Consider the following 25,689-nt stretch of genomic DNA (forward strand, 5'->3'; position numbering starts at 1 on the left):
AAGCAGGTGAACTGAGCCAAGTGCTCTTGGATCCCAGAGGGATGGATGGGAGCCCTGGTCGTGGGCCAGGAAGCAGGGAATGGCCTGGGTCCGCCCTTCCCCTAGGGCAGGTCTACAGGCACACGCCTAAGAGATGGCCAGGAGGGTGGGTCGGAGAGAGGGAGGGAGAAGGGGGTCTCTCTGCTCCCACCTGCTTCTGCTCTTGACTGCCCGGCTCAGCTCTGCACATCTGCTCCCGCAGCCTCCGGGCCCCTTGCTCTTTGTCTACTGCCCAGACCACCTCTCGTTGGGGACCCTGCGTGCTGACCCCCATGCAGACAGCTGTCTCCGTCTCACACCACTCCCTCCGGCGCCCCCCCTGCCGCCCCAGTGCTCCATGGCTGGCTCCGCTCCGGGAGGTACCCCTGCCTCTCCTGATGCACTTGCCCTCCGACACTTTCATCTTTGTTCACATCGGTGTCTTTCCAAGAATGACCACCTCCTGGGAGCAGCAATGGTGTCGCATGCTCCTTTCTGTTAAGCTCGGCCTACATGGCCAGGGGTAAAGGGTTCCATGGATGGATGGAAGAATCCATGGATGAGTGAGCAGGGAGGCAGGGAGACGGGAAGTGTTCCCCCGGGTTCCATTCCCAGGTCAAGGCCCCCTCAATTCTCACACGAGCCCTGCGTGAGCTCATCTCTTCTCCTGGTTCGAACGCCCACCAAATTCAAGTGTGTCCCAACATCAGAGGCACCAGCAACTGCTGCGATCTCCACTAAGTTCAGCAGGACTCTTCCAGAGAAGGGCTGGCTTAGGGGCCTGCTAGCCCCCAGCACCCTTACGAAGTGCAGCTGAGCAAATGGGGATGGTCTGACAATGGGAATAAAGAAAAGTCAGGACGCGGGTGCTCATCCCAGCCTGCTTTTGCCACCTGCCTGTCTCTCCGTGTCAAAATCGTTTCATCAAACTGAATCAGAGGCCTGGCCGGGCCACCTGCAACATATCACTTGAAGACTTTCAGCAAGATGATGTGTGTGCAGTGTGGGGGACCCTCTGACCCCGCTCGTTGCTGGTGTCTGCGTCCAGCAATGGCTCAGCTGGGGAGCTGCCCGTGTGTTCCTCCAACTCGTCCTCACATTCTCCTTCCCAGCGCACAGTCAATACGCTTTACATTCATAATAGCGTGTCAATCTGGAGAGAGAGAGAAATCATCCCGGGTTGTGACCCCACGGCGGCAAGTGTCACTGGTTGCTAGGCAGGGTGTCCTTTGGGCAGGGAGCTGTCACTCCTGGACCCTCCTTCCTTCACTTCTAGGAGGGAAGGGTCAGACGAGGGCCCCAGTCACTGGCACAAAGGAGACTTTGTTGTCTGGGCTGCTGTCTTTCAAAGCCTCTCTGAAAGTCTCCATCAAAGAAATCAAGGATTCAACTTGGCCGTAGCATTAGAATGAGAAGGTGAAAAAAAAAGGCAATGCAAATATAACACATCTTCATCCCAGAGCTTCTCTAAAGTCCTTGCTGTGGTAGGATGAGTCCCAGGCCCAGCTCAGAGTTCCAGGCGCTTCTCCCGACTCTGCTGCCCCAGAGTTCTGTGCTTCTAAGAGCAGAGGGGTTGGGATATGCAGTCGATTTCCCACTGCTTGATTTCACCTATTCTCATCCCCTGCAGAACCAGCGCGAGGCTCCAGAGAAACATAACTCCAGCGTTGCCACTGAACACTTCATAAGATACCAAAAGGAAAGTCTCACCCTGCAAGTTCATGGTCAGGGTCATACAGTGTGTGAGCATGTGCATATGCACACACACGCGTGCACATCTGCCCTCAATATCATGACTTTTGATTTTTTACTTATTTTTATTTTTTTAAAGACTTATTTATTTGAGAGAGAGTGTGCGCACCCATGATGTGAGTTGGGGGAGGGGCGGAGGCAAAGAATCTTCAGACTCCCTGCTGAGTGCGGAGCCTGACTCCCACAACCCTGAGATCCTGTCCTGAGCAGAAACCAAGAGCCGGATGCCCAACCGACTGAGCCACCCAGGCGCCCCAGTGACTTTTGATTTTTAAAAATTACTCCAGACCGATGTTCTTCCACATGATGCTTCTCAGATGAACACAGAGGCATGAGAGTGGTGGGACCCTCGCTTTCAGTCTGCCAGGTTTTTAGACCAAACGTGCCTTCTCTGATACCCTAGTAGAGCTTCCCTGGATGAAACTGACCCCGTGAGCTGCCAGCTGGAGTCCTGGGCATTGATCAGGGCCTTAAGGACCCAGGATCTCTCAGGTTAAGAAACAGGAGCAGCCTGGGGTCAGACACCTGGATTGGAATCGGGGCTCACGAACTGTTGTGGGATCATGGCCAAGTAGCTTCATTTCTCAGAGCTTTAGCTGCCTTTCTGTGAAATGGGTTTAATATCGCTGACCTTACAAATGTTGTGAAGATGACATAAGACCGTATGTGCAAAATGTAACTCAGTTCTTGACACATGCTTATGAAGGAATGCCTATTAATTCCCTACACACTTTCTCTTTGCGCTTCCCCTGCCACACCCCAGCTTATGTCGACATCCTCATCCCAGGCTGCCTTCTTTGCCTAGGAGCTCCCCGAGACTGTCACGACCAGGGAACACGACAACGTTCGCTGGGGCTGAGGTACACTGGACGGGCCTCGTGTGTGTGTGGGTGCACACCTTTATCAGAATTCATAAGCCCGCTCGATACCCCCAGACCTTCTTAGCTGAGCCCAGGAAAAGTCTCCTCTTGGTGCGTACCCTTCAAGACTTTCACTTCCTCGGTCAGAGAGCAGAGGGAAGAATGAAACAGAGCGAAAGTAAAAACAAAGCCCCGCTCTGACTTCCATTCTAGTGCACGTGGGGTGACAAATTAGACCACGAGAACCAATTCTCCTACGCGGCTCCCCGGAGAGCGAGCTTGGACGCTGATTCCCTCCCTGCACACCTCTTCGGAGATATATCCCAGGCTGGCCTTTCCAACTACATGATTCAAATGCCCTCAAAGACGAGCCACCATACTCCCCAAATCTGTTCCTCAAACAGAACCTGGTGCTTTGTTCAGAGCTGGAACGGGAAGCAGGAAATGTGGGCAGAAAGGTCACCTGGGATGTTGTTCTAAATTCGTGATTTCCAGCCTTGGCTGCACAGGAAGATGGCCTGGGAAGTTTGAAAAGCCAGAGCCACCTGAGCCCCAGTCTAGAGAGTCTGACTGAACGGGTCTCGGAGGGGCCCAGGAACCGGCTGGTTCTTATGTGCAACCGGGATTGAGATTCTAAAGGAAGAAACACTGACTTGGGGGGACGTTTACCTGTGGTGTTATCAGAATCCTGATACCTTTCAGTTTATAGACTGTCTTCACATATATGTTCCCCTACAGCGGCGTGGCGTTCGTAACGCACGCACTCTGTGCTGGGCCGTGTGCTGGGCGCAGGGCTATGCGACAGGAACTCACAGGGAAGCAGCCCCAACTCCCAACACATGGGGCCCCCGCCACAGGCCGCGTGGCGGAGAGCCCCGATTCCAGGGCTACGTGGCCTCGGCAAGTTAAATGAACCTCTCGATAAATAACAGCACTTACTCATCCTCACATTGTGAGGGTTAAAAGCCTGGCAGCAAGTAAGACCTTAGAACAGCATCTGGCATCTCACAAGGCCGTCAGAAGTGCTCAGGGATATACACGTTACCGCAGTTCATCTCCACAAGCCCATGAGACAAGTACTGTTGTCACTTTTATTCCTACAGCAAAGGTCCCACAACTGTCATGGGGTACCCGGGGCTTCAAACTCAGGCAGGCAGACTCTAGATCTCATGCCTTTACCCGGGGAGGCCGTGACTCGGTGCTTCCGGTGCTGTTTGCGGGGAAGAAACAAGCAAAAAACCAACAGACTGCCCACTAAATGTGACCCGATGTGTGAGGGGTATCCGACAAGCAGGCCAGCCATGATTCAATAAAGCCTGGTTGGGTGAATGATAACACACCAAAGATGGGTGGGGCCCACACAGGAGGGGCCTATTAGGGAAGAGAACGGGCCTCTGAGCCCTGTCACAGGTTGGGATCTGATTCTACAGGTTTAGGTGGGCGGATGACATGACCAGATGCTATCACGACAGTTATGAGGAACTTGAGAAAACGGAACTGCTCCAGAGACTGAGGCACCATGGTCAGATGGATCACCCCAGATCACAGAGCCAGCAAGGGGCAGACTCGGAGTTCAACCCGGGGCAGAAAGACTGCTGAGCCACGTCTCAGGCACAGTATGATACTGCTTCCTGTCAGCGGGGAAAGTTTAAGACACCTCTACTCCCATTCCGAAGAGAAGCTGTAATTTAATGCCCTGTAGGGTCCCCTAAATACCTTAGCATACCGTCTGGGAGACCAGTAGGTTAGGTGGTATCCCATGGCCAAGGTCTGAGATTTCAGCTGGGAGCAGAACGTTCCAGAAAGTCAAAGGGCACCGCCCTAAGCAGGACCCACCAGGAATCTTCTGTGCTTTCTGGAGGGACAGTGAGTGGAGGAAGCAGAGGAGGCAGCAGTCTCTGACCATGACCTTCCCTGACGTCCCCCGTTCCAGAAGCATCTCCTGGCCACTCTCCTTTCCTGGGAGTTGGTTCAATCACGGGAGAGGCAGAGTTCTCCTCGGGATTTCCCGCCTTTCTCCAGGGAGCACCCTCTGGGCAGTGGGCAAATCTGGCCACTTTTGGGGGCTAGGTCTGGAGGAAAGATGGTTGGAACTCCAACCAGGGGGCCTCAGAGCCTCTGGGGAGCCGCCCCCTTCTCCTCTCTTTTCGAGCATCAAGTGGTCGGGAACGTTAAGCAGGGTTACTCTTTAAGCCTATTAGCGCTGATGAAAGCACACTGTACAGGTAGTGTTAAATATCTCTTTCTTTCCCCGAAAGAGGGGATGACATGAAATTCTGAGAAAATTAACACGGGCACGAAAAAATCCCTCACTAAGAAGGTTCTGACTACCCAAATGCTTTCTAAGAAAGAAGGCTGTGGCTTTTTCAGGTGTGGTAAGACATACCACCAAATTTACAATCTCAACCATCTGTTAAGTGTATAGCTCAGGAGTGTTGAGAGCATTCACACTGGGGTGCAACCAACCTCCAGAGCTCTTCTCATTCCGTGACACTGAAACTCTGTACCTACTAAACAAGGTATCGAGTCTATTATATTTGAAGGAAAATTAAATCAGCGCGGTTTTAAAAATTGAGGGGTAAGATCTAAAGAAGACATGGAGGTAAAGTACACAAACCTACAGGTCTTTTTCCATATACCACAAATTCAAAATTCTATAATCTATTCCTTTCCTACTGCCTCATCCTTCACTCCAGTGTTTCACACACACAGCGTATTAAATATGTAAGAAGTAAAGATTCTCAATAAATATGAAACTCCAGTTGTGGAGAAAACACACCAGTTCCCCTAAGAATCTGAACTTTGTAGCTCATTGACACTTTAGGAACCAAGGGCTTCCCTTATTTCATGCTGTTAAAACTGAATCTGAAAACGGTGCAATTTTTTTAAAAATTCTTTTTTTTATCAGAGCAGTCCTGAAAGGCAACCCTTAGTGACTTGAGACACCAGGTCACATTTCCTCCTGGGCTGAACTGGGAACCAAGCAACATATATGTGTCGCTCAAAGCAGCACCCCTGTTCCTCATGCATCCCAGATTCTATTTGTCTTTCAGTTTTAATTGACACAGGACTGGGCAAAAGGTCTGACCCTCAGTTTACCTTTACCCGTTTCTTTCTGAATAAATCATAACCCTGACAATTGAAGAGCAAGCCACAGGAACAAACTTAGAATCTTCATGGAGCGAGATGCCATGATGCATAACAGACAGGGTACATGGTACATCGTAATTCCAACAGGTTATGTACATGCCTTGGATTAAGTCTGTTAACAAAACTATGGGATGCAGACAAAGCCCTAAGGATGTTGGTGTGTTGCACTCAATCCGTGAAGAAGGATGTCCATGCTCTTCAACGTGGGGTATATAACCTTTTATGCTTGGATTTCTTTTCTTTTTTAAAAAAATATTTTATTTATTTGAGAGAGGGAGAGAGCACGAGTGGGGGGGGGGGCAGAAGGAGAGGGAGAGAGAGACTCTTAAGCAGACTCCCCACTGAGCAGGGAGCCCAATGTGGGGCTCTATCCCAGGACCCTAGGACCATGACCTGAGCCGAAAGTGGACGCTTAACCGATTGAGCCACCCAGGTGTCCCTATGCTTGGATTTCAAATAACTGCCTTTGTATGTCAGAGGCACGAATAAAGTGGGTTATGTTTGAAATAAAAGTTTCATAACTCAACATTTTAAAAGTAACAGAACCTTGGTAATTTTTACTTTTTTTTTTTCTTGTCTATACACCTGGATGATACGAGGGTGGAAAGGTGGACGGCTCCATGGGACAGTCTGGGAAACATAGCAGGTCTAATTCTCGCACTGACATGTGCTCTGGTGTCCACCCCCCAATGCCCACCCCCGCCCTCACTGTCTGTGCCCTCCCTTCAGCATTTATTTTGGGTTTGGTTCCTGCTGAAATGCCTCAATCCTAGGACTCTTCCTGCCTGTCTTCCTGACTTGGTGCCGATGAGGAAGTGAAACGCTCCCCCATGCTGAGTGTGCTCTAGAACCCAGATTACAAGTGGCCAACGGTTCACTCCTCACCCTCACAGTCCCCATAAGCTTTTCAAGGCCAGGACACCCGGGCTTCAAGTCTGGGGGTAGAGGCATAGAAAAGTAAAAAATGCTTGCCTTTCCTTCACGGAGCCCCTAAAAATTTGTACTGTGGTTTCCAGAGAGCCCTGAGCATGCTGTGATAATCTGCTGGCCCAGCCATCCATGGACTGCAAGGTGGGGTGTGGCGTCCATCAGCTTCATCAAGCAGGGCTACTGAGTGCCAGGGCAGGGGGGAGGTCGGGGTGCTGGGTGGGCCCGGGGGAGACGTGCTTGTTGGTTGTGGCTGCAGAATGAGGGGTTTTTGATGGCTCCCAGGGTGTACACACACGTCAAAACAATCAGATTACACGCTTTAAATATGTACATTCTGATATATGTCAATTATGCCTCAATAAAGCTGTTAAAGATTACTTACAGACTTTGCTTTTTCAACAGAAAGATGGACATGATTCACAGTAAAAGGTATGCACAGTGAAGAGTCAGTCCCTCCCCACTACCCCGACCTCCAAGCCCCCGGTTCTAGGGATTTTTCAGACAGATGCTCAGACACAAAAGCGGGCGCTGGGTGCTTACACGTCAAACCCAAAGTGGGAAGTTCTCCCTGAGGATGTGGAAGCTGCTTCGAAAAATACCAAGTGTTGAGGCAGCAGAGCGGGTTTTCTTAAGAAACCAGTGTCTGGACACAAATTCGTTTAGTCTTCCTTAAAATATAACTCTGCCTGCAGACATGAGCTCAACCCTCTGTGCTCTTCTTCAGGAAGAAAAATGGGGAGTTATCGAACCTCTTACCCCTGAGGCTCCTTTCAGCTCCTCCAAGTATTAATTTTTGAATAGTCAAAGGGTACCAGAATTTGAAAGCCTGACGTTAAAAAGAAAACTTTTGAAAAGCCTGACTTCATCCCCCAGGGCATAAAGAAGACTGCATTGATGTGCCTGAAATTTCTGGTCCGGAGAACAGTCTTCAGGATTACAAAGAACATCAATAGAGAAAGGAATGGGGGGCCACGGGAGGGGAACAGGGAATAGAGACAGGCCCAAGCTAACGTATGACATACTTCCAGGAAGGCCATTAAGACAGGGTGATTTACATGAGCTCGAGGGAGCACCAAATGGCTTTTTAAGCAGACAGGGTTAACATTTCTCTTCTTGACTACATAGACCTCACTCTCACCTCTCAAATTCTTCTCTGCTCAGCTTTTTTCCTTAGTTCCACTTTGGCAAAGGGACTCGCAGACAATCAGATCATCCCCGTGACGGCTGTGTGCACAGAACATCATCTCAGATCAAGGAGCTGGGCTGCTGAGGGGGCCTGAGATGGAGGTCACCAGAACCAATTCGAAAGAAACATACGGTCTCTTTCTTTTCAAAATGCACTCATTTGGCATGGCAGCAAATATAATGGCTGAGAGCAGGGCTCTGGGACCAGACAAACTTGGGTTTGAGCCCTGTTCCTTCACTCCTGGAGCTGTGTGACCTTTAGCAATTGACTTAACTCTTTGTGACTCAGTTTCCTCAACACCAGAATGGACATTGGAACAGCTGTTCCCAGAGTTGTCATGATCAGTAAAAACATACAACTGTATTTAGTAGTGTGCCTGGCATGTAAATATTCTCAATTTTAATATGTTGTTACATACTTTTATATACAGCTACATACTCTTTACATATCATTATTTTTATTCAACAATTCAGTGAACATCTAGAGAGTACCTATGATGGGCTGGCACTACGGGGCTCAGTAGAGAATTCAGTACAGAATTTTTCTTTAAGGAATGGATGTCAGTTTTTCTTGGAGGGAACTCTTATGACGTTTATTGGACATTTTGGTGGCACCATCTTCCTAAAAGTTTCAGAACATTTTTTTGTTTTTTGTCATTTCCTTGATCTCGATAGTTTCTGGGGAAGGAAAAAGAGGTAGTATAGAAATCAACATTTTTTGTGGGGGAAAGTGAGGCACAGGAAGGCCAAGTGGCTTGTCCAGAGCATCACATTTGGGACTGGAAGTGCTCAGAGAGGACAGGTGTCTTGGAGTGGAGTCAGATGGAGCATTTCTCAGAGTGTTAGACAGAGTCCTGGGAAGACTGACTAACCAAGTACCTCCACAGCAAGCCTCCTCAATGACTTTCAGAGCAAACGTGCCCATATCTCAGATGGGAACGCACTGTAAGGCAGTTCTCAAACTTACTTGACATAGAACCCTCTCCTCTTGGGAGAACCTTCTGGGCCTCACGTTCCATGGAGCACATCTCAGGGAATGCTAGTTCAGGGAATGGTTTCCTCAAGGGGGGTGGGCTTTTGAAGGGACCATCCAAAATTAGAAATACAAGTTTAAACCAACCAAACTGCCTCCTTTCTCTTTCCCTTAATATGGTCACTGAACTGGAAAGAAACTTCTCCTGAAGCACAGTGGGCTGAGCCCAGCAAGGATCAAGGGCCCTGACATTGGGATTCTGGAGTCCCAACTGGGCTCTGAATCACCACTTCCCCGTATCACACACCAAGAATCCAAGAATTCCAGCCAAGATTCTTGACCCTGTTTAACAGAACTGTTCAGAGATTTCCATAAATCACAATGCCAGCAGTGGGGAACGCGGATAATTGCAAAGGATCAGAGGGTCACGTTTGCAGCCACCGTGCTTTTTCCAACAGTTGGTCAAAATGGGCAGCTTCTGCTTTTTTTATATCCTTGGGTAATATTATTCTTTAATTTCACCCCTATGTTGGCCTAACACACATGTTCAGCTGGTGCTCCCACTCTGACCGTGTAACCCTGCATTCACTGGTAAGAAATGTGTGAGTGTGGTGCGATCTTGACTTCCTGCTTTCTTCCCTTCAAATCCCCATCCCACTCTCTGCTAGGTGTTCCGACAACCGACGTGACTCTGGTCACACAGAACCGCCGGGGACCTCCTGTCCACTTCCTCACTCTCCGATCTGCTTCATGTTCGGACCACAGCAGAGCAGTCAGGAATTTGTCTCTGGCCTCTATGGTAACCCACCCAGGGAGCACCTTTAAAGAGGATGGAAGAGGAAAGCACGCTTAATGCCACCGGAAATCATCCTTTCCGGGAAAGACAGAGAGTAACCTGTTCTCTGCTCATCCTGCTCATCAAAACATCATGGGAAACATCTCTGACTTCCCAGGTACCATCGTGGTCTGCTTCCGTAAGCTCATCTCTTTGTGCTGTGCTTCTTGGTTAGTCCTGTTGCTTCTTCTCTGAATTGTTTTCTACATATCTGACTGTTCTTTACACTGTAAGCTCCCAGGGGATGGAGACAGTGCCGATTTTCCTTAGGATACCATCCAAAATACGGACCATGACCATGACATTGAATAAAGCCATCCACTGATGAAACAGATAAACACAATGATTAACATAACTTCAGGGCCAGCTGGAAGAACCATTTCTCAAGACATTTTGAGGAGGTCACCGTGTATTTAGTTATCCATCTGGACAGAAGACTAAGGGAATTTTATTTCTGAGGAAATACTTTCTAAATCACCCTCCTCGGTGGTCATCTCAGCCAACAGGCTTCCTGCCCTAAAATGCCGACTGAGATAAACCTGAGTCTGTAGAAATAGTTGTAAAGTTCTAAGGTTTTCAGTGAGGTCCCAGATAATTTGGCTTTGGGCACAATTAACATTCTCCTCTTTTCTTTCCCCTTTTAAGTTTATAGAACACGAGGGTTCAAGATTAAGATGGTGTGCTTTTCCAGATGGCTATGTCAAAGACAGCTGGCTCAATGCGCATCAAACCCAGGCCATCACAGCTCATGGCATACAGTTTCCTGGCTCACCGGGGGAAGGAGGGGCGGGGAGCCTGAGGAGCGGTCACCCATGCTTTATGGTGACTGAGATCAGGCAGTAGCAGACACCACCACCAGAGCAACGGCTCGGGTCCCAGCTGGGCATGTGTTGAGTCAGCCAGCATCTGACTCCCTCTGGGAAACACCCTGTCGGAGAGCGACCGCGGCCTTCAGAGCTAGCAACAGAGAAGTGGTCTCGTGAAACATTCACTTCCCAGGTGAGAAGCCAGGGTCTCATCCCAGGCAGCACCCCAGGGTGTCCCTATACAGACAACGGCAGGAGGCCTGCTGCATCCCCTCAGGACGCCTGTGGTGGGCAGCTCTACACACTCTATTGCTTTATGCCTCACAACTGCCCTTTGAAGAAAGAAAGAATCATTATCTACTTTCATTTTCTTTTACTTACTTTCCTAAAAAAAAAAAAAAAGATTTCGAATCCCAGGCTTAAAGAGGTCAAAATCACTGTTATGAACTGAATTGTGTCTCCCAAATTCCTCTGTTCAAACCCTCACACTCAATGTGACTGTCTTTAAAAAGATAGTTAAGGGGGGCGCCTGGGTGGCTCAGTTGGTTAAGCGACTGCCTTCGGCTCAGGTCATGATCCTGGAGTCCCAGGATCGAGTCCCGCATCAGGCTCCCTGCTCGGCAGGGAGTCTGCTTCTCCCTCTGACCCTCCCCCCTCTCATGCTTTCTCTCTCTCAAATAAATAAATAAAATCTTTAAAAAAAATAAAAATAAAAATAAAAAGATAGTTAAGGTTAAATGTGATCCTAAGGGTGGGGCCTTAATGCAGTAGGATCTGGGTCCTTATAAGAGGAAGGGACACCAAGGATGCTCTCACACAGAAAAGGCCATGGGAGGAAACACAAAGACGGCCATCTGCAAGCCAAGGAGAGAGACCTCAGGGGAAACCAACCCTGCCTCCAGAGCTGTGAAGAAATAAATTCCTGTTATTTAAACCACCCAGTCTGTGGGTATTTCATTATGGCAGCCTCAGCAACCAACGGAGTCACACAGTTAAAGAGTGGTCTGATGTCTAAGTTCATGCATGGGGGCAGTAGAGACCTCACACGTTAACTCTGGTCTTGTTTCAACAATCTGAGAACAAGCCTTCAGATTCTGGATGGCTGCCTCATCAACTATTATTGTATAACAAAGAATTTGATTTCGTTTTTATCCCCGATTCCTCAGAATGTCCCCAGTAAGGGAGTGTCTTGGATATTCACAAGCCCCTGGATCACACCTGACTTCATGCTAATGGGATGACTCAGATTGGGGTGGGTCACCCCCAATCACGTGATTAGAGGGCTGGGGCTCTGAGCTGCGTCCTATCAGCCCAACCTACAACCTCTGGAGACTGGGTCCAATCACACGGCCAACGATTCAGTCAACTATGTTTATGTAACTGTTGGTGGGAATGTAAAGCCACTATGGAAAACAGCACCCAGGTGCCTCAAAAAACTAAAAACTGAATTTCCCATCTGATCCAGCAATCCCATTCCTGAGTACATACCCAAAGGAAATGAAAACAGGGTATTAAAGAGATATCTGCACTCCCATGTTTATGGCAGCAGTATTCTCCACAGCTAAGACATGGAAACAGCCTAAGTGTTGGTCGATGGAAAAATGGATAAAGAAGATGTGGTGTATGTACACACACACACATAATGGAATACTATTCAGTTGTGAAGATGAAGGAAATCCTGCCATTTTGCAACAATGTGGGTGGATCTTGAGGGCATTATGCTAAGTGAGATAAGCCAGACAGAGAGAGACAAATTTGTATGTTCTCACTTTCATGGAGAGTCTAAAAAAGCCAAATTCATAGAAACAGGAAGTAGAATAGCGGTTAATAGAAGCTGGAGGGTCAGGGAACTGGAGAGATGTTGTTAAGGGATACTAACTTGCAACTAAAAGATGAGTAAGTTCTGGGGATCTAATGTACAGCAGGGTGACTATAGTAAATAAAGACATGGTAATTATGTCATATGACAGAAGTGTTAGGAAACACTACAGCGGTAACCATATTGCAATATATAAATGTACCAAATCAACATCTTGTATACTTTAGACTTACACAATGTTATATGTCAATTATATTTCAGTAAAAGAAAAAAAAAGGCTATATAATGAAACCCTAATAAAAATCTCTGAGGCTTATTGGAGCTTCCTGGTTGGTGAACACACTGAGGCTTATTGGAGCTTCCTGGTTGGTGAACACATTGATGCACCAAGAGGGTGATGCATCTCTGGGGAGAGGGCACGGAAGCTCTGCATTCGGGACCCTTCCAGACCTCACCCTTTGTGTCTCTTCATTGGTGGGTCTGGGTTTATATTCTTTATGATAAAACTGTATAACCATAAATAATCAGGCTTTCCTGAGTTTTGTGAGTCATTCTAGTGAATTATCAAACTGGGGGTCACAAGAACTCCCAAAGTTACAGCCAGTTGGTCAGAAGTGCAGGGGATGTGGGGGTCCTTGAACTTGCAGCTGGCCTCTGGAGGGAGGGTCATCTGATTGGGAATGAGTGCAGTCTGCACTGAGCCCCTGTGCTTAGCGCCAGAATCACAATCCAGCGTGTAGCACCCATCCACTCTCACCCGCTCGCTTGGCACGGGGCGCTGTATCACCTTGTGATTTGTCAGTTACAGACTGGCTATTATTATGCAGCTGAGCATGTGAAGACAGAGGTGTTGGGAGGCCAAGGAACAACCAGCCCCAAGGCTGGCTGAGCTTTAGGAAATTAAATGATTATCCCAAGAATAATCACTGGTGAGTCTGTGCCCCATTCTTACGTTCCTCTTTCTCTTTTTTTGAATATCCCCCAGTTCATACATTTGGATTCACTGAAAAATAGTTTGGTTGCTCCTTCTGTCCAAATAAATGAGGACAGAGGCCACAAACTGAAGAAAGGAGAAGTTTTCATTTGATGTCTATTCATACATTTGTTCATCTGTTCAACATTGGTCCACTTTTTGGTGACAGCAGTTACCATTTACTGGACACCCATGGCTAGGGTACTTGGCTCTGTTATCTGTACTTCTCATCACAGTCCTGCAAGGTAGATACTATAATTCCCATTTTAGCAACGAGAAAGCTGAGGTTCATAAAGGTAAATATTTCCCAAGGCCACATACCGTCTGCATGGGAAAAGAGAGCCAGGATTCAAACCTGGATCTGATTTTAGCCTAGGCGTGAGCTTTATCACATCAGTGGCTCCTAAGCCCCACTACATCTGTCCACAGGTCAGTGGTATGACAAGAAAAATAAGATTAATATATGTAAGTTTTTTATACATTTAATGTATCCTATTTAAAGACAGTTTTTTATTGTTTTCCTATTCTTTTGGTATGTTTCTCTTTTTATTATGCAAATGAAGATAAAAGCAGTCTGCAATATTTTTTCATACCCTTACTCGGCACAAAACAAACCTTCCAGTCCTACTTTCCCTTTATCTTTAAATTTTCTGGTTGCTTAAATGCCAAAGTCTGGGAGCCACTGCATCACAGTGGCCCTAGCTGTGGGCCACAGAGGAAAGCTCCAGAAAGGTGAGCCTCAATACTACTGCCTGAATATCCAGGGTGCTGGGAAAACACACAAGCTCCAAAGGCTGCCTCTATTCGATCACGTTCTGGCTCTGTTCGGGGTGGAGTCTGAAAAGTTGCATTAATAGCATGTTCTTGACCGATGCTGATGCTGCCCATCCAGGACCACACTGCGAGATCACTGAGTTACTCAAGCCAATCCCATGAATCCTACCTCCCTTGTCAGCGACTGGTCCAGACAGGGCAATATGAACCAACTGTGGTCTGGGGTGGAGCAGGCACATGAGGGACAGGGAAGGCCATCTGGGAAGGCTTTATCCCCCATGAGAAAAAGAGTTAATGAGAGGAGCAACTCCCCTTCCTGCTTTCCAACATTGCTGTGTGAAGATGTGGCGGCAGCCAGGCCATGACCAGTCTAACTATGGCTGGGAAGGACACAAGTCAAGGAGCCCACAGATTTTCCTTAGAATTGAGAGCATTTGATTTCACTGTGCTCAAACAAAGTGAAGCTGAATGGAAAAATTAGTATTTCTCTTCATGCTTCTGAGTACAATCTGGTGAGGACACTGCTGTGGAACGTAGAGCTGTCCACGGCAGAGCCCCTCCCCGAGATTTACGTGTTGTGTGGGTGTATGTATGCACGTGTTTAACAGAGCCAACTGACTGCTGAAGGCATTCTGATATCACAGTATTCACTAGTATAGATATCATTTTATTAGTCCCCAGAAGGCGGGTGAGAAGGTGGTGGCTTCCCCACACCTCTCTGGTTCTTATGGATCTATGGTAAAATGATGCAGAGAACTGAGGTCAGCTGCAGGATTAGTGCGGTTCATACAGACCTTTGTAGGAATGCAATGATACCTTCTGTTATTTTATAAATCACGAACCCTATTAGAAGTAAGGAAGGAAGGCTAACGTAAAGGAAGGCTGACACAGGATTTTTATAAGGCCGACATATGGCCCACTTTGATGTTGTAATATGTCCTAGGCTCTGTCCACAATTTAAAATGTAAGAATCATTGTCTGGCTCTATGCCACCCTCAAAGGGCTCTGCATGGGATGTTATAATCTTCTTCCCTTAAAGAATAAAATTTTGACCGGTTTTGAACTGGCAGTCAGGCCTTTCGGGAGCCATGAGGTTCTCCCGGGTTTCATCAAAGGCTGCTAGGATCCAGCAGGCTTGGGGAGGCACGTGTTCTTCTGAGCCTCGCAAAGTTGCACTGAACACATCTAAATGCCCCAAACTGTCCACCTGCTGTGCACTACAAAATCTGGCTAGCAGGCCGCAACCTCTGCAAAGGATACAACCCCTAATGGGAAGCAAGAGTTCATACGTGAACTTGAGAGCAGTTGAGTTCGTGAGTAATGGGCTGGGAAACCAATCACTAACTTGTGTACAAGGGGAAGAATGTGCCTTCGGTCCTACCTTCCCACATATCACAGCCAATATGATCCATCTGTATATAATTATGCACCAGCGTCACTTTCAGGTAAAGCAGTAAGGATAGGGTCACTCATTAGATACTGGGCCGCAACCATCAAAAACATTTTTTTTTCTATTTTTATCTCCAAGAATGGTAAGTGATTAACATGCTTTGACATACTTGGAGGTCAAAACCAAATTCACTGATGTAGGTGGTTATCGGTACTCTGCATGAATGCACGTCCATATACATCCTGCCTGTCCTCATGTGACCTTGTCATGAGTTATGGATGACATTGGGAGGATTAGCATTGCTAACCAGTGTTTATGAAAACATCAGGGGATGACGTGTAGGAAAGCCCGGACAGTGAAGCAGTGAAGACATTTGAGAGTCAACCCATCACAGTCATGTGAACTTACATGAAATCCACAAATACACCATAAAGCCTTGCACAGAGTCATAGTGAAGACCAAATTATTAGGAGTGATAGCACAGGAAATTATGCAGCATGTCCCCCAAAAGGCAGAGGTAGTTTATGTTCCCATTCTACAGATGAGGTGGCAAAAGCACCTGGCTTGTCCAGATTACCATAGCTACTAAGTAGTCTAGCCTGGGCACCCGACGCCTGGTTAAGACAGTGCCTATGAGGTGCCAGGAAGTCTGCTGAGCACTTTCCATGTTCTAATCTATGAATCCTAATCAGAACACGAGGATGCCAGTAGTGTTCATTTACAGATAAAATTATAGCAGGAAGACTGGAGGCCGTTATCCTTCCCAGGTTACAGATAAAGAAACCAAAGGTCAAAGAGGTTGCATAATTGGCCAAGGTGACGGAGCTACTGAGATTTGGAGTTAGGAACCCCATGGCTTTGGCTGATTTTGACTTTTGGTCCGGTTTCGAAGCCAGCCCATCTGGCTCCAAAGCCTGTGTTCTCAGCACGCTGAAGTCGCTTTACTCTGGAGTCACATGGCCTGACTTTGAATCAGGTCTCTACTCTTAACTAGCTGGGCCACTCTGAATAAGTTACTTAACTTCTCTGTGCCTAAATTTCTTCATCTGCAAAATGGGAACAGTGACAGTTACCCAGCTTCTAGAGTTGTGGAGGTGATTGATTATCAGCTGATGATTTAGCATCTAGGAAGCACTTAGAACAGAGTTTGGGACAGAAAGAAGTGCTCAGTTAGCTAATGCGATGATTAATCACTAAGCTATATAGTTTCTCATAGCATTTAAAAGATGGCTTATGTAATTAAAATTTGATTTACACTTAACTGTTCCAGAATGCATGCATTTGCATAGAGCAAGGAATACTTATATTTTGTCATCTGCTTTCTCTTTAGAATAATGAGTTCCAAGCCCTGAGGGGTCTACGGAGACCCCTCAGGGGAATCGCTGTAAGAGGCAGTGGACAGCAGGTGGGATTCAGACCTCCTCCACTTACGTGTACTGGATAGAGGATTCTACACGTAAGAGAAGTTGGAGAACCACTGGTTTCAAGGACTACTGTGGGGTCACGTGGTTGCTTCTGTATGAGACCATGGATATAAGTCCCCACAGTTGTAAAATGCAGGACATCAGCTCTGCTGGGCTGAGGCTGGTGACTACGACCCCCTAGGGCACACCCAGAGAGGGGACAGTGAGGGACAACACAACACTCTTCTCGGCTTCAATATACTGCTCTTATAAGAAGGACGAGTCAGATTATGAAGGGACGTGAGAGTCCAACAGAGGAATTCAAACAGAATGAACTGACAGCTTCTGAGCAGAGACATGTCACAAAGCAGTCCTTTCGCAAGAATAATCTGGTTGTGTCGAGTAGGACCAACTGGAATGGCCAAACCGTGGCATTACGGGGGTCAGTGAGGAGGCTGCTGTAGGACTCCAAGCAAACAGCGGTGACAATGTCAAAGCCGGGTGGTGGTGACTGTCTATCTAAGGGTCATGGGAACTGGAGAAAGAAAGAGACCTGGCCACACTTCAAGATAGGGATGGAGTGAGGAATAAGTCAAAATAGGAGCTTGGTTGCCTTGGGAGAGTGGTGGGCTCGCGTTCAAAGAAGGTGCGAGAAGAACATGACATGGGCTTGATGGGGGGGGGTGTGGGCTGGGGGTGTGGAACACGAGCTGCCCCCTAGCTGGCCACTTACATACACCCAGCCGGCAGCTTGGGCGAGGTTTGGAAATCTTCCGTGTTGCCTGGACGGCGAAATTGTTAGTTCTGTGCTGGGCTTAGCAAGGGACCAGGAAAGCAAAGAGCATGAAGGGCTCCGGGGAAGGCCCACAGGGGCGGAAGGGTCCTAGAAAAATATACAGCAGCTGAGATTGCCCCCAACTTTTTGATTCCTTGCTCCGCCGCCCCTGGCTGCCCTACAGCTCTATTTCTCAGGAGAGCCGTTGCCCTCCTTCGGTCTTCGGGCGGGGTGGGACAAGGAGCCGCGGGGCTGCGGGAATGAACAGATCTACCCTCCTTACAAGGGAGGACAGGGTGCGGTGGGCACAGGCACAGGGGGGAGGTAAAGAGAACACGTAGCCCATCGCAGGAAGAGGAACCACCCAGCCCTGGATGTGTAAAAAGTCTTACGACCTGAATAATTTCTCCCCTCTAGACAGAACCTCTTGCCCCAAAGGGAGGCTCTCAGGTCTGCAGCGCCCACTGGTAGACAAACAAAAGAGATTTACCAAATGAGCAAGTATCCGAATTGAGCAGTGTGCCGAACACCAATCTGTGAGTTATGGATGAAAAACCAAAAACACCCAGATTTGCTAATTCCCAGATTCCTGTGATGCCATCCCTCCCAGATGGCCCCTTTTCTCTCCAGAGCCATACTCTTCTTGGGGGTGTGTGCACGTATGTGTGTCTTTCCCCTAGAAACACAGCTACTCCCATTTTGCTGAACTGCACTGTGTGTTAAATCTGTTCTAATCCCTCTACCCACCCCACCCTGTTCCACCCTTCTCATCCCCCTTGAGCAGAGAGACGAAAAACTAGGAGCCTGTGGTTTACAGCCATCTCCCAAGATTCCTTATCTGCCAACACTCCTACGGGGCTGCTACGGAGAATATGTGGAAACGATTTTGTAAAGGGATCAAAGAAAAAAAATAACTCAGTGAAAACACAACATCGGCTTTCTGGAGGGTCGTCCCTGGAAGGCCAGGAGCTGCACTGTCTCCCTCTCCTTTTCCTCATTCTCCATCCCATGTGGTGTGTGAGCCATATGGAACTGTCCCTTCCGTAGGACAAAGTTGGGCCCTAATCGGCCATTTCAAATGGTTCCAGCTGATACATTTTCAAACTGGTTAAAATTAGCATCCAGGGAGAATGGGGGTGGGGGGTGTTTGGAGGGAGGGTCAGGTGGGGGAGGGGAGTGGAGAAGGGGTTGTTGCTCAGCAACCAGAGCCTGGACGCCCCCCCCACCACACCATAGCCCCAGACGGCCTCTTCCCCTTACCCCGTGCCGGGATGAGCTGTCTGGTCGAGGAGCTGCGTGCGCTTGTGTGTTGGGGGTGGGGGTCCCTGGATGACTGCATCAATCTGCTAGACCCTGACACTCCTCCCTCCATCACTGCCCCACAGGGAGACTGAGAGTCTCTTTTGTTCTCATCCAGAGCACAGCTCACCAATTTCTCCATCACAGCCCTCGCTGGCGCGAAGGGAGACATACGGGTCCCTCCATCCTTGCCAAGAGGGAGACTCGTTAGCTGCTTGTGTCACCCAAGGCTGTGTGTCATGGACTATTTCTCATTCCGCCAGGCCACTAAATGAACGTTGGATTACATGTAGAGTTAGGCTTGTGGTATCTGCCTCTAATCTATACCTTAGCATTGATTTGCTTCGTCCTGCGCCTTTAAAATGTTAAATATGACTGGCCACCCGCAGGGGCCCGAAAGACATCTGTCTGGCTCATTTGGGGGAGGACCCGGCTTTGCAAAGAGCCGAAGAAATGATGATAGCAATCGTGGTGAAGTCTGAGGTCAGCCCAAAGCAGTGCTGCCCGACACCTTTCTGGCTCTCGTTCCATGAGGCGGCCGGGTGGCCTGGGAGGTCCCGGCAGAAGGTTCCTCCCACCGAGGCCCTCAGTCTGCTTCCAGCCCCTGCACACGGCTCCCCACTCGTGGCTGACACCATCCCTCCTGCTGAAGTCAGACCAGACAGGAGCAGATGGTAGACCCGGCTCACGCTTCAGCGGCTGGGCCAGCAAGCAGAGCAGGCTACCCTTCCCAGTTGCGCAGATAGGGAATCGGCTCTGCTTTTTTCTTTTTTCTTGGCCACACATGCTTTGGGGGAATCCCTGGTTTACTTGGTAGAAAACAGTCCCTTGTATTTTTTTTTTTTTTAACAGAAGAACATCCTTAACCACGGAAGCAGCGGAGGATGGTGTGAGGGTGAGCGTGCACACATAGAGAGAACCCGAGTCTGTTCATTTATTCTAGTAGCACTATTAGAGTACCAGATTTTTTATCGTTGTTTTTTTTTTTTTTTTAAAGCCCAATATTTACTTTGCCCTCCATGCTGCTTGACTCAGGGACCAGAGTATCTTACTGAACCTCTAAGCGGGAGTATCACCAGCACGGCCGTCAGACAGAGAAAAATGATCAGAAGGTTCCATCTGTTGTGGCTTGTTTCTTCCACACCTGATGTCCCGAGGCGGACACCTGATGTGGAAATCCTTCACCACGTGTGCCCATGTTCAGATCTTCACCAGACAGATGAGGAACTTAGCTCAGAGACATGAAATGACCTGGGTAAGCCCATCTTCGGTTCTAGACTTGAGCTGGGGGTCGAAGCCTTTAATTCCAGTTGCTTCTGATGCTGGTGCTGGGGGCCAGCACAGTGGCCACGTTACAGGCGGACTCTCCCACGTCCTGGGTCTATATTATACATACTTATTACAGTGCAGAGCAAAAAGGTCAGGGTGTACCCTGTGTTCAAGCCGTATATACTACTACTATGACTATGTGACCTCAAGCGGGTTATCTGACCTTCCTGAACTTCTGTTTCCTCATCTGAATTAGCGCCGGCTTTACACAGTCGACATAAAAATTAGATAAGATACGCCCCAATGACACTCTATGAGGAACTATAAAATGTGGTCCTTCTTGCGGAGGACATCCAGCATTAAAGCTGGGTAATTTGACTGTATCCACAATCTTTTCTCTTGTTTAAATGATCTTCTCTCCACCCTTTAGAGATAGCTGTCCAACAGAAATACAATGTCAGCCACAAATGTGAGCCCAGTATGAAATAAAAATGTGTTAGTAGTCCTATTACACAAGGTGTGATTAATTTCAAGGATGTATTTTCTTTAACCTAATTATTATACCCCAAAATATTTCATTTTCAACATGGAATCATCAATATAAAAATCGTTAATAAAATGTTTTACTTTTTGTTTTTCATAGGCGACCTTCAGAATTGGGTGTATATTTTACACTTCGGGTCAGTGTGGACTGCCCACGTTTTGAACGCTGCTGCTGCATGACACAGTCCAGCTCCAGATCCTTCCTGATGTTTCTGTCCCACCAGCTTTCTCAGAATTAAGGACACCGTGTCATGTACAACAATAACCCAGCTATGACCTCTCATTCTCCTGGAAAAAAGCTGAGGTTTGCGCCACTTCTCAGAATCACAGAACACTCTGTTCCTCTATTTTAACAGCAGTGGATGGTGATAAAAGGGCTGCCAATGGCCACTGAGAGACTGGGTCAGACCTGGCGGGCCGAGGATGCTGGTGACATCACGGGGCAGCTTCCCAAACAAAACAAAAAGTGGGGTTCGTTGAGGCAGTGGGGGGTGGAGAGGATTCTGATTTGCAAAGCTCTATCATCGGAGGGAAGAATTCCTGCCAACAGAGCGTAACATCTACTCATCTATGGGGTTGGGGCAAAGCCCTGAAACGAGGAGAAGGCACACGTCTGTTTTTCACATGCTAGCTTGTCTTCCTGTGAGAAAGGGTGCCACGTAATGTCATAAGCCTCAAGAAACCTAATAAGGAAGGGCCACACCTCAGCCATTCCAATCAAGTGAAAATCTATTCTATTTTTAAGAGATTCAAGAGAAAGAGCCCGGGATCTTCCTTATTAACTGCTTCCAGGATTCCATCTACTGTCCCTCACTGTCAGGAAATTCTTCTTGGTCTTACTTAAATTATTCTCACTAAGGCTAACGCACATTTCCCTTTCCTGGCTTTCAAAATGCTCGCCTAAATATGCAGGGGAAAAAATGGAGAAACTTATTTTAAAGAAATAGCCATAGGAAGATAAGACTTGAGAATTTTACTTTACTACAAAACATTCAAGACACCCTCCTAGCTGGCTACAGAAGCATCAGGAAGAGGCTGACAGAGAGACATGCATGGCGGCAGCCTCTCTCATTCTGATGCAGGCTTTTTCGAGTACATTTATGATTGGCTGAAACAATTTTGGGTGACAGGGCAAATGACACTGTCTCACGTTGGATGGGAGGGTGATGTGGCTGGAACCTGCCGCACATAGATGACCGAGGTTGGAGGCTTGGTTTTGTTGCTGAAAGCTCCCATCATCGTTCCCACTGTCCTTAAGTGGAATTTAAGGACTTATGGAGTCACGTGATAATACTGTGGGTACCAGGGACCTGGCTGTGGATTTTGAGATGAACCTTTCAAATATCAAATCCCAGTACGTGCACGCTTGACCTTTTCCCTTTTCCTGTAAGGGTAATGTGGGATTTACTCAGGGCAGTCAGGGATTTGGAAGCATAGATTCTGCTCAGTAATCTCAAAGGGCTTTATAAGAAGCATTAAATGTTGGGATTATGGCCATTTTGCTCTATAACCCGAAGAAGGGAAATGCTATAGTCACAGGGACCAGGTCTACACCACCACCGGAAATGATCTGTATGGGTGTCTGGTTACCAGAATCCTTCTGGGGGGAGGGAATCCTTGGTAGGTGTTGATTCCAAGTCACCTTGCTCTTCTTTCAGGCTGTTGGAGTTTTGCGAGGTGTGGCCTTTGATGCATCTCTTACCCTAATGCTGGCTGAAAAACTCGACCTCCCACCTCTGCCACTATTTCTAATGTCAGCCACTCTTGTGTAAACCCGCTTGCCCTCTGTGGGAGAGAAACACTTCCTCCAAACCTGCCTGTGCATCTTACAAACCTTGTCGGGTCAATACCCACCCCGCCCCATCTCTGCAACTCCAGATCACAAGACTGAGAAGGGTGTTTCTTCATCCAAGGCTTGTTACAAATACTCTGAAATTCTTCTTCAGAGCAGCAACAGTAAAACCTTCCGCACCTAATATACTTTGGTGACTAAAGTATGAATGAATCTGCAAGGCTGTCACTCTGTGGACTTACACGGTATCAAAAAGAGAAGTATGGGATCCAAATGCTTTGTTCTATGAAAAACCTAGCATGGGTCCAAATGAACTCGAGAAGAGGGATTCCCTTTAGAAAAGGATTTTGTCAAGAGAACATAATCCGGGACAAGGGAACTTTGTAGAGGAGAAAGAAAAGTCATATTTAACTTGGTGTTTGTCCAATAGTTTTAACCTTGCTCCTCTATGTTCTGCTGAAGTCCGCTTTGTAATCATGCCGAAAGGAGTTTAGAAGTGTTCCTTTTTTTTTTTGTCTATAGTTTTTTTGTGCGAAACTAAATCCCCCGCCAAGCAATTGGTTCTATGACAAAAAGTCCTTTGGGGAAATAGTACCAAGGCATTTTAGGATTAGCCCATTCTTTCATTCCATAAGGATTTGTTTAGTGACATTTGTGCCAGGCATTGGGCTGGGTGCTGGGGATACACAGGGATCACGACGCAGACCCTGCCCTCAAACCGTTGGCGGCTCTGGGCAACAGAATAAACAGGCAGGGACAGTGAGCTGTGACACTGAGTTGTGACAGCGCAGTGAAAGGGACCCATGGGGGAGGGGGCGCAGTGTCTTCTAAGCTGTGAATTGGAGGCTTAACAGAAACAGAAGCAGAGTTCTAGAAAGAGGAAGTAACACGTGACTTGTGTGGGCAGAGTAGGACTTCTCTTGCTTGGCCTAATTCAACATCTTCTGGATTGTGAAAGGCTGAGGATGAGCCTTCCAAAGTTGCGCACAGCAGTAACTAAATATCTTTTCTGTGATTCAGGTTCACTTCCAATGCCCTGGTTCACATCTTCCCGGAGGAGGCTGGCCGACAGACTATAACTTCACTGCCACTTGAGGTCCCATTTCCTGTTTCAGAGAGTGGCTACTTTCTAAGCCTCTAAGTGTTGATATATATTTTTTTTAAAAAGCATCTTAAAAACACTGGACCACTCACCTATAAACTCTTCATGCTGATTCTTAACAACTGAAAGCTCCAAATGCTTTGTCAGTGATTTTGCTAACGGAAGAGATCTTGCTCACTTTACAGTTCCTGTCTCCTGCCTCACCTCACCCCCCAAATCCAAACCACAAGTCTGACTCTTAATAAGACTGTAAGTCTTGGAATCTAGCCTAATAAGGACATAATCCAAAACATGGAAGAACTCTGTACCCATGGGTAAATTAATGACAGTGTTTACTGATAGTAGCGGAAAAACCGTAAAACAAACAAACAAAAGCCTTAAATGTGCCCAAATGAGTGAACGATTAGATAATAATGGTATATCCGTTTTTGGACTTTATGCTGATATTAACAAAGATGAACCTATAGTAACTTGGAAAATGCCAACGAAAGACAATGTTAGGTGGAAAAATAAAATAGAATTACATGCATTATGATTATAACCATGTAAGAAATAGAAATCTGAAAAATGCTGGAAAGAAATTTGCTGAAATGAGACTAATAGGTAAATGAGTGGGCTGTGATTATGAGCTTTTTCCTACTTTGTTTCCTACGTTGCCTTTATAATTTAAATCTAATTTCAAGTATTAACTCCTTCAGGTTAGCAATTTGAACATTTTCCAAATCCAAGCAGTATATACAAGGGGACGTGAGATAAGAGTATTTCTACGCATATCTTCCCATTGTGACAGTATCGTCTGTCCCCCCTCCCCCCCCAGTGAATGAGCATGCAGGTGTCATTTCAACCTACCACCAAAGAACTACAGATTCTTTGGCAAAATATTCTGGATAATGAGGAGCACTGCTCTAAGAGTTTGATAGACATTTGAGGATTTCAAGCAAATACGGTTCTGAAAGTTGGAGTCAAACAACAGATTTGGAATTAAGTTCTTTAAATCAAGTTGGGCAACTCTGCGATTCTTCAGGGCTCTAGGTATAATGATGATTTCTTTCGAGAGTAAGCTGAACGAGGCCAGGATCTATGATTCTAATACAGCTCTGACTTCTTTGACTCTGATGAGTGGGTGCAAAATTTGTAGATGGACTGACTGATTTCCTGCGTGTCCAGGGACACATAGATGTTCAAGAGTGATGCAACGAGGACACGTGGGATGGGGGTTACTCGGCCCCTGAAGGGGAGACAGAGCCAAGAGATTGCCTCTCTTTCCCCACACTTACGGAAGATTCACTTGGAAACAGCAAATGGTTTTCCACCCCTCTCTGAGCAGGAAAGATGACCATATCAGTTCTAGTTGCAGCAAGAGTTATTTACATTATATTCGAGTTAACTCTGGCAAGTAGAAATTGCTAATGGCAGTTGCGGAACTTCCTTTTCTAGAGATTTGCAACAATAGGTTAGATATACATCTGGCCTTGAATGCCTTAGGCGTGGTGTACAAAGAAACAGAATGAACAAAAATAGCACTCACACACACAAAAATACCATGGTGTGCCGCCCTTCTCTCCTAGATTCTACCAGATACCGATTAAAAATTGTTTATATCGTCCCCCACCCATCAGCTGAATCGAAGTCCAAACCACATAAGCCTTGGAAGAAACTCAGAACATTGGCCAAAAGTCAGTTACCTGCACTAGCAGTTCCAGCTTCCTGTCATCAAGAAGATGTACTTGACATCGACGGCCCTCCGTCATCTACGAAGAAAGACAAATGATGGTCACTGAGAGTCTGACAGCCTGATGCATCTCCCATTCAATAATTTCATCACACACATTAGGGACAGATTTCAGTATCCAGGCTCTGCCACCGTGTCCCCCTTACTGAGCACCTGGGAGCAGACGAGCACCCCTCTGGCAATTGCATCTGATTTCTGTGAAGCTTCTTTCTCCACAGGATTTCTGTGCTAATCGTTTATTATCTAGTCCCGACAGTGCTTTCCCCGGTGACAGAGGAACCCGGGAGCTAAACACTCACGGCTAAACCT

At 47.3% G+C, this 25,689-nt stretch overlaps 1 protein-coding gene across 1 annotated transcript in view; it reads right to left on the minus strand.

Moving 5' to 3' along the window:
* The window catches only part of FRMD4A (FERM domain containing 4A), a 319,871-nt gene that overhangs the window by 164,345 nt on the left and 129,837 nt on the right, over positions 1–25,689 (minus strand). The window contains exon 2 of the mRNA XM_032425610.1: positions 25,334–25,399. Within this exon, the coding sequence (XP_032281501.1) occupies positions 25,334–25,399 (66 nt within the window). The remainder of the gene's footprint in view (positions 1–25,333; positions 25,400–25,689) is intronic.

This window comes from Phoca vitulina, unplaced genomic scaffold (genome assembly GCF_004348235.1).
Source record: "Phoca vitulina isolate PV1807 unplaced genomic scaffold, GSC_HSeal_1.0 scaffold33, whole genome shotgun sequence".
Lineage (NCBI taxonomy): Eukaryota > Metazoa > Chordata > Mammalia > Carnivora > Phocidae > Phoca > Phoca vitulina.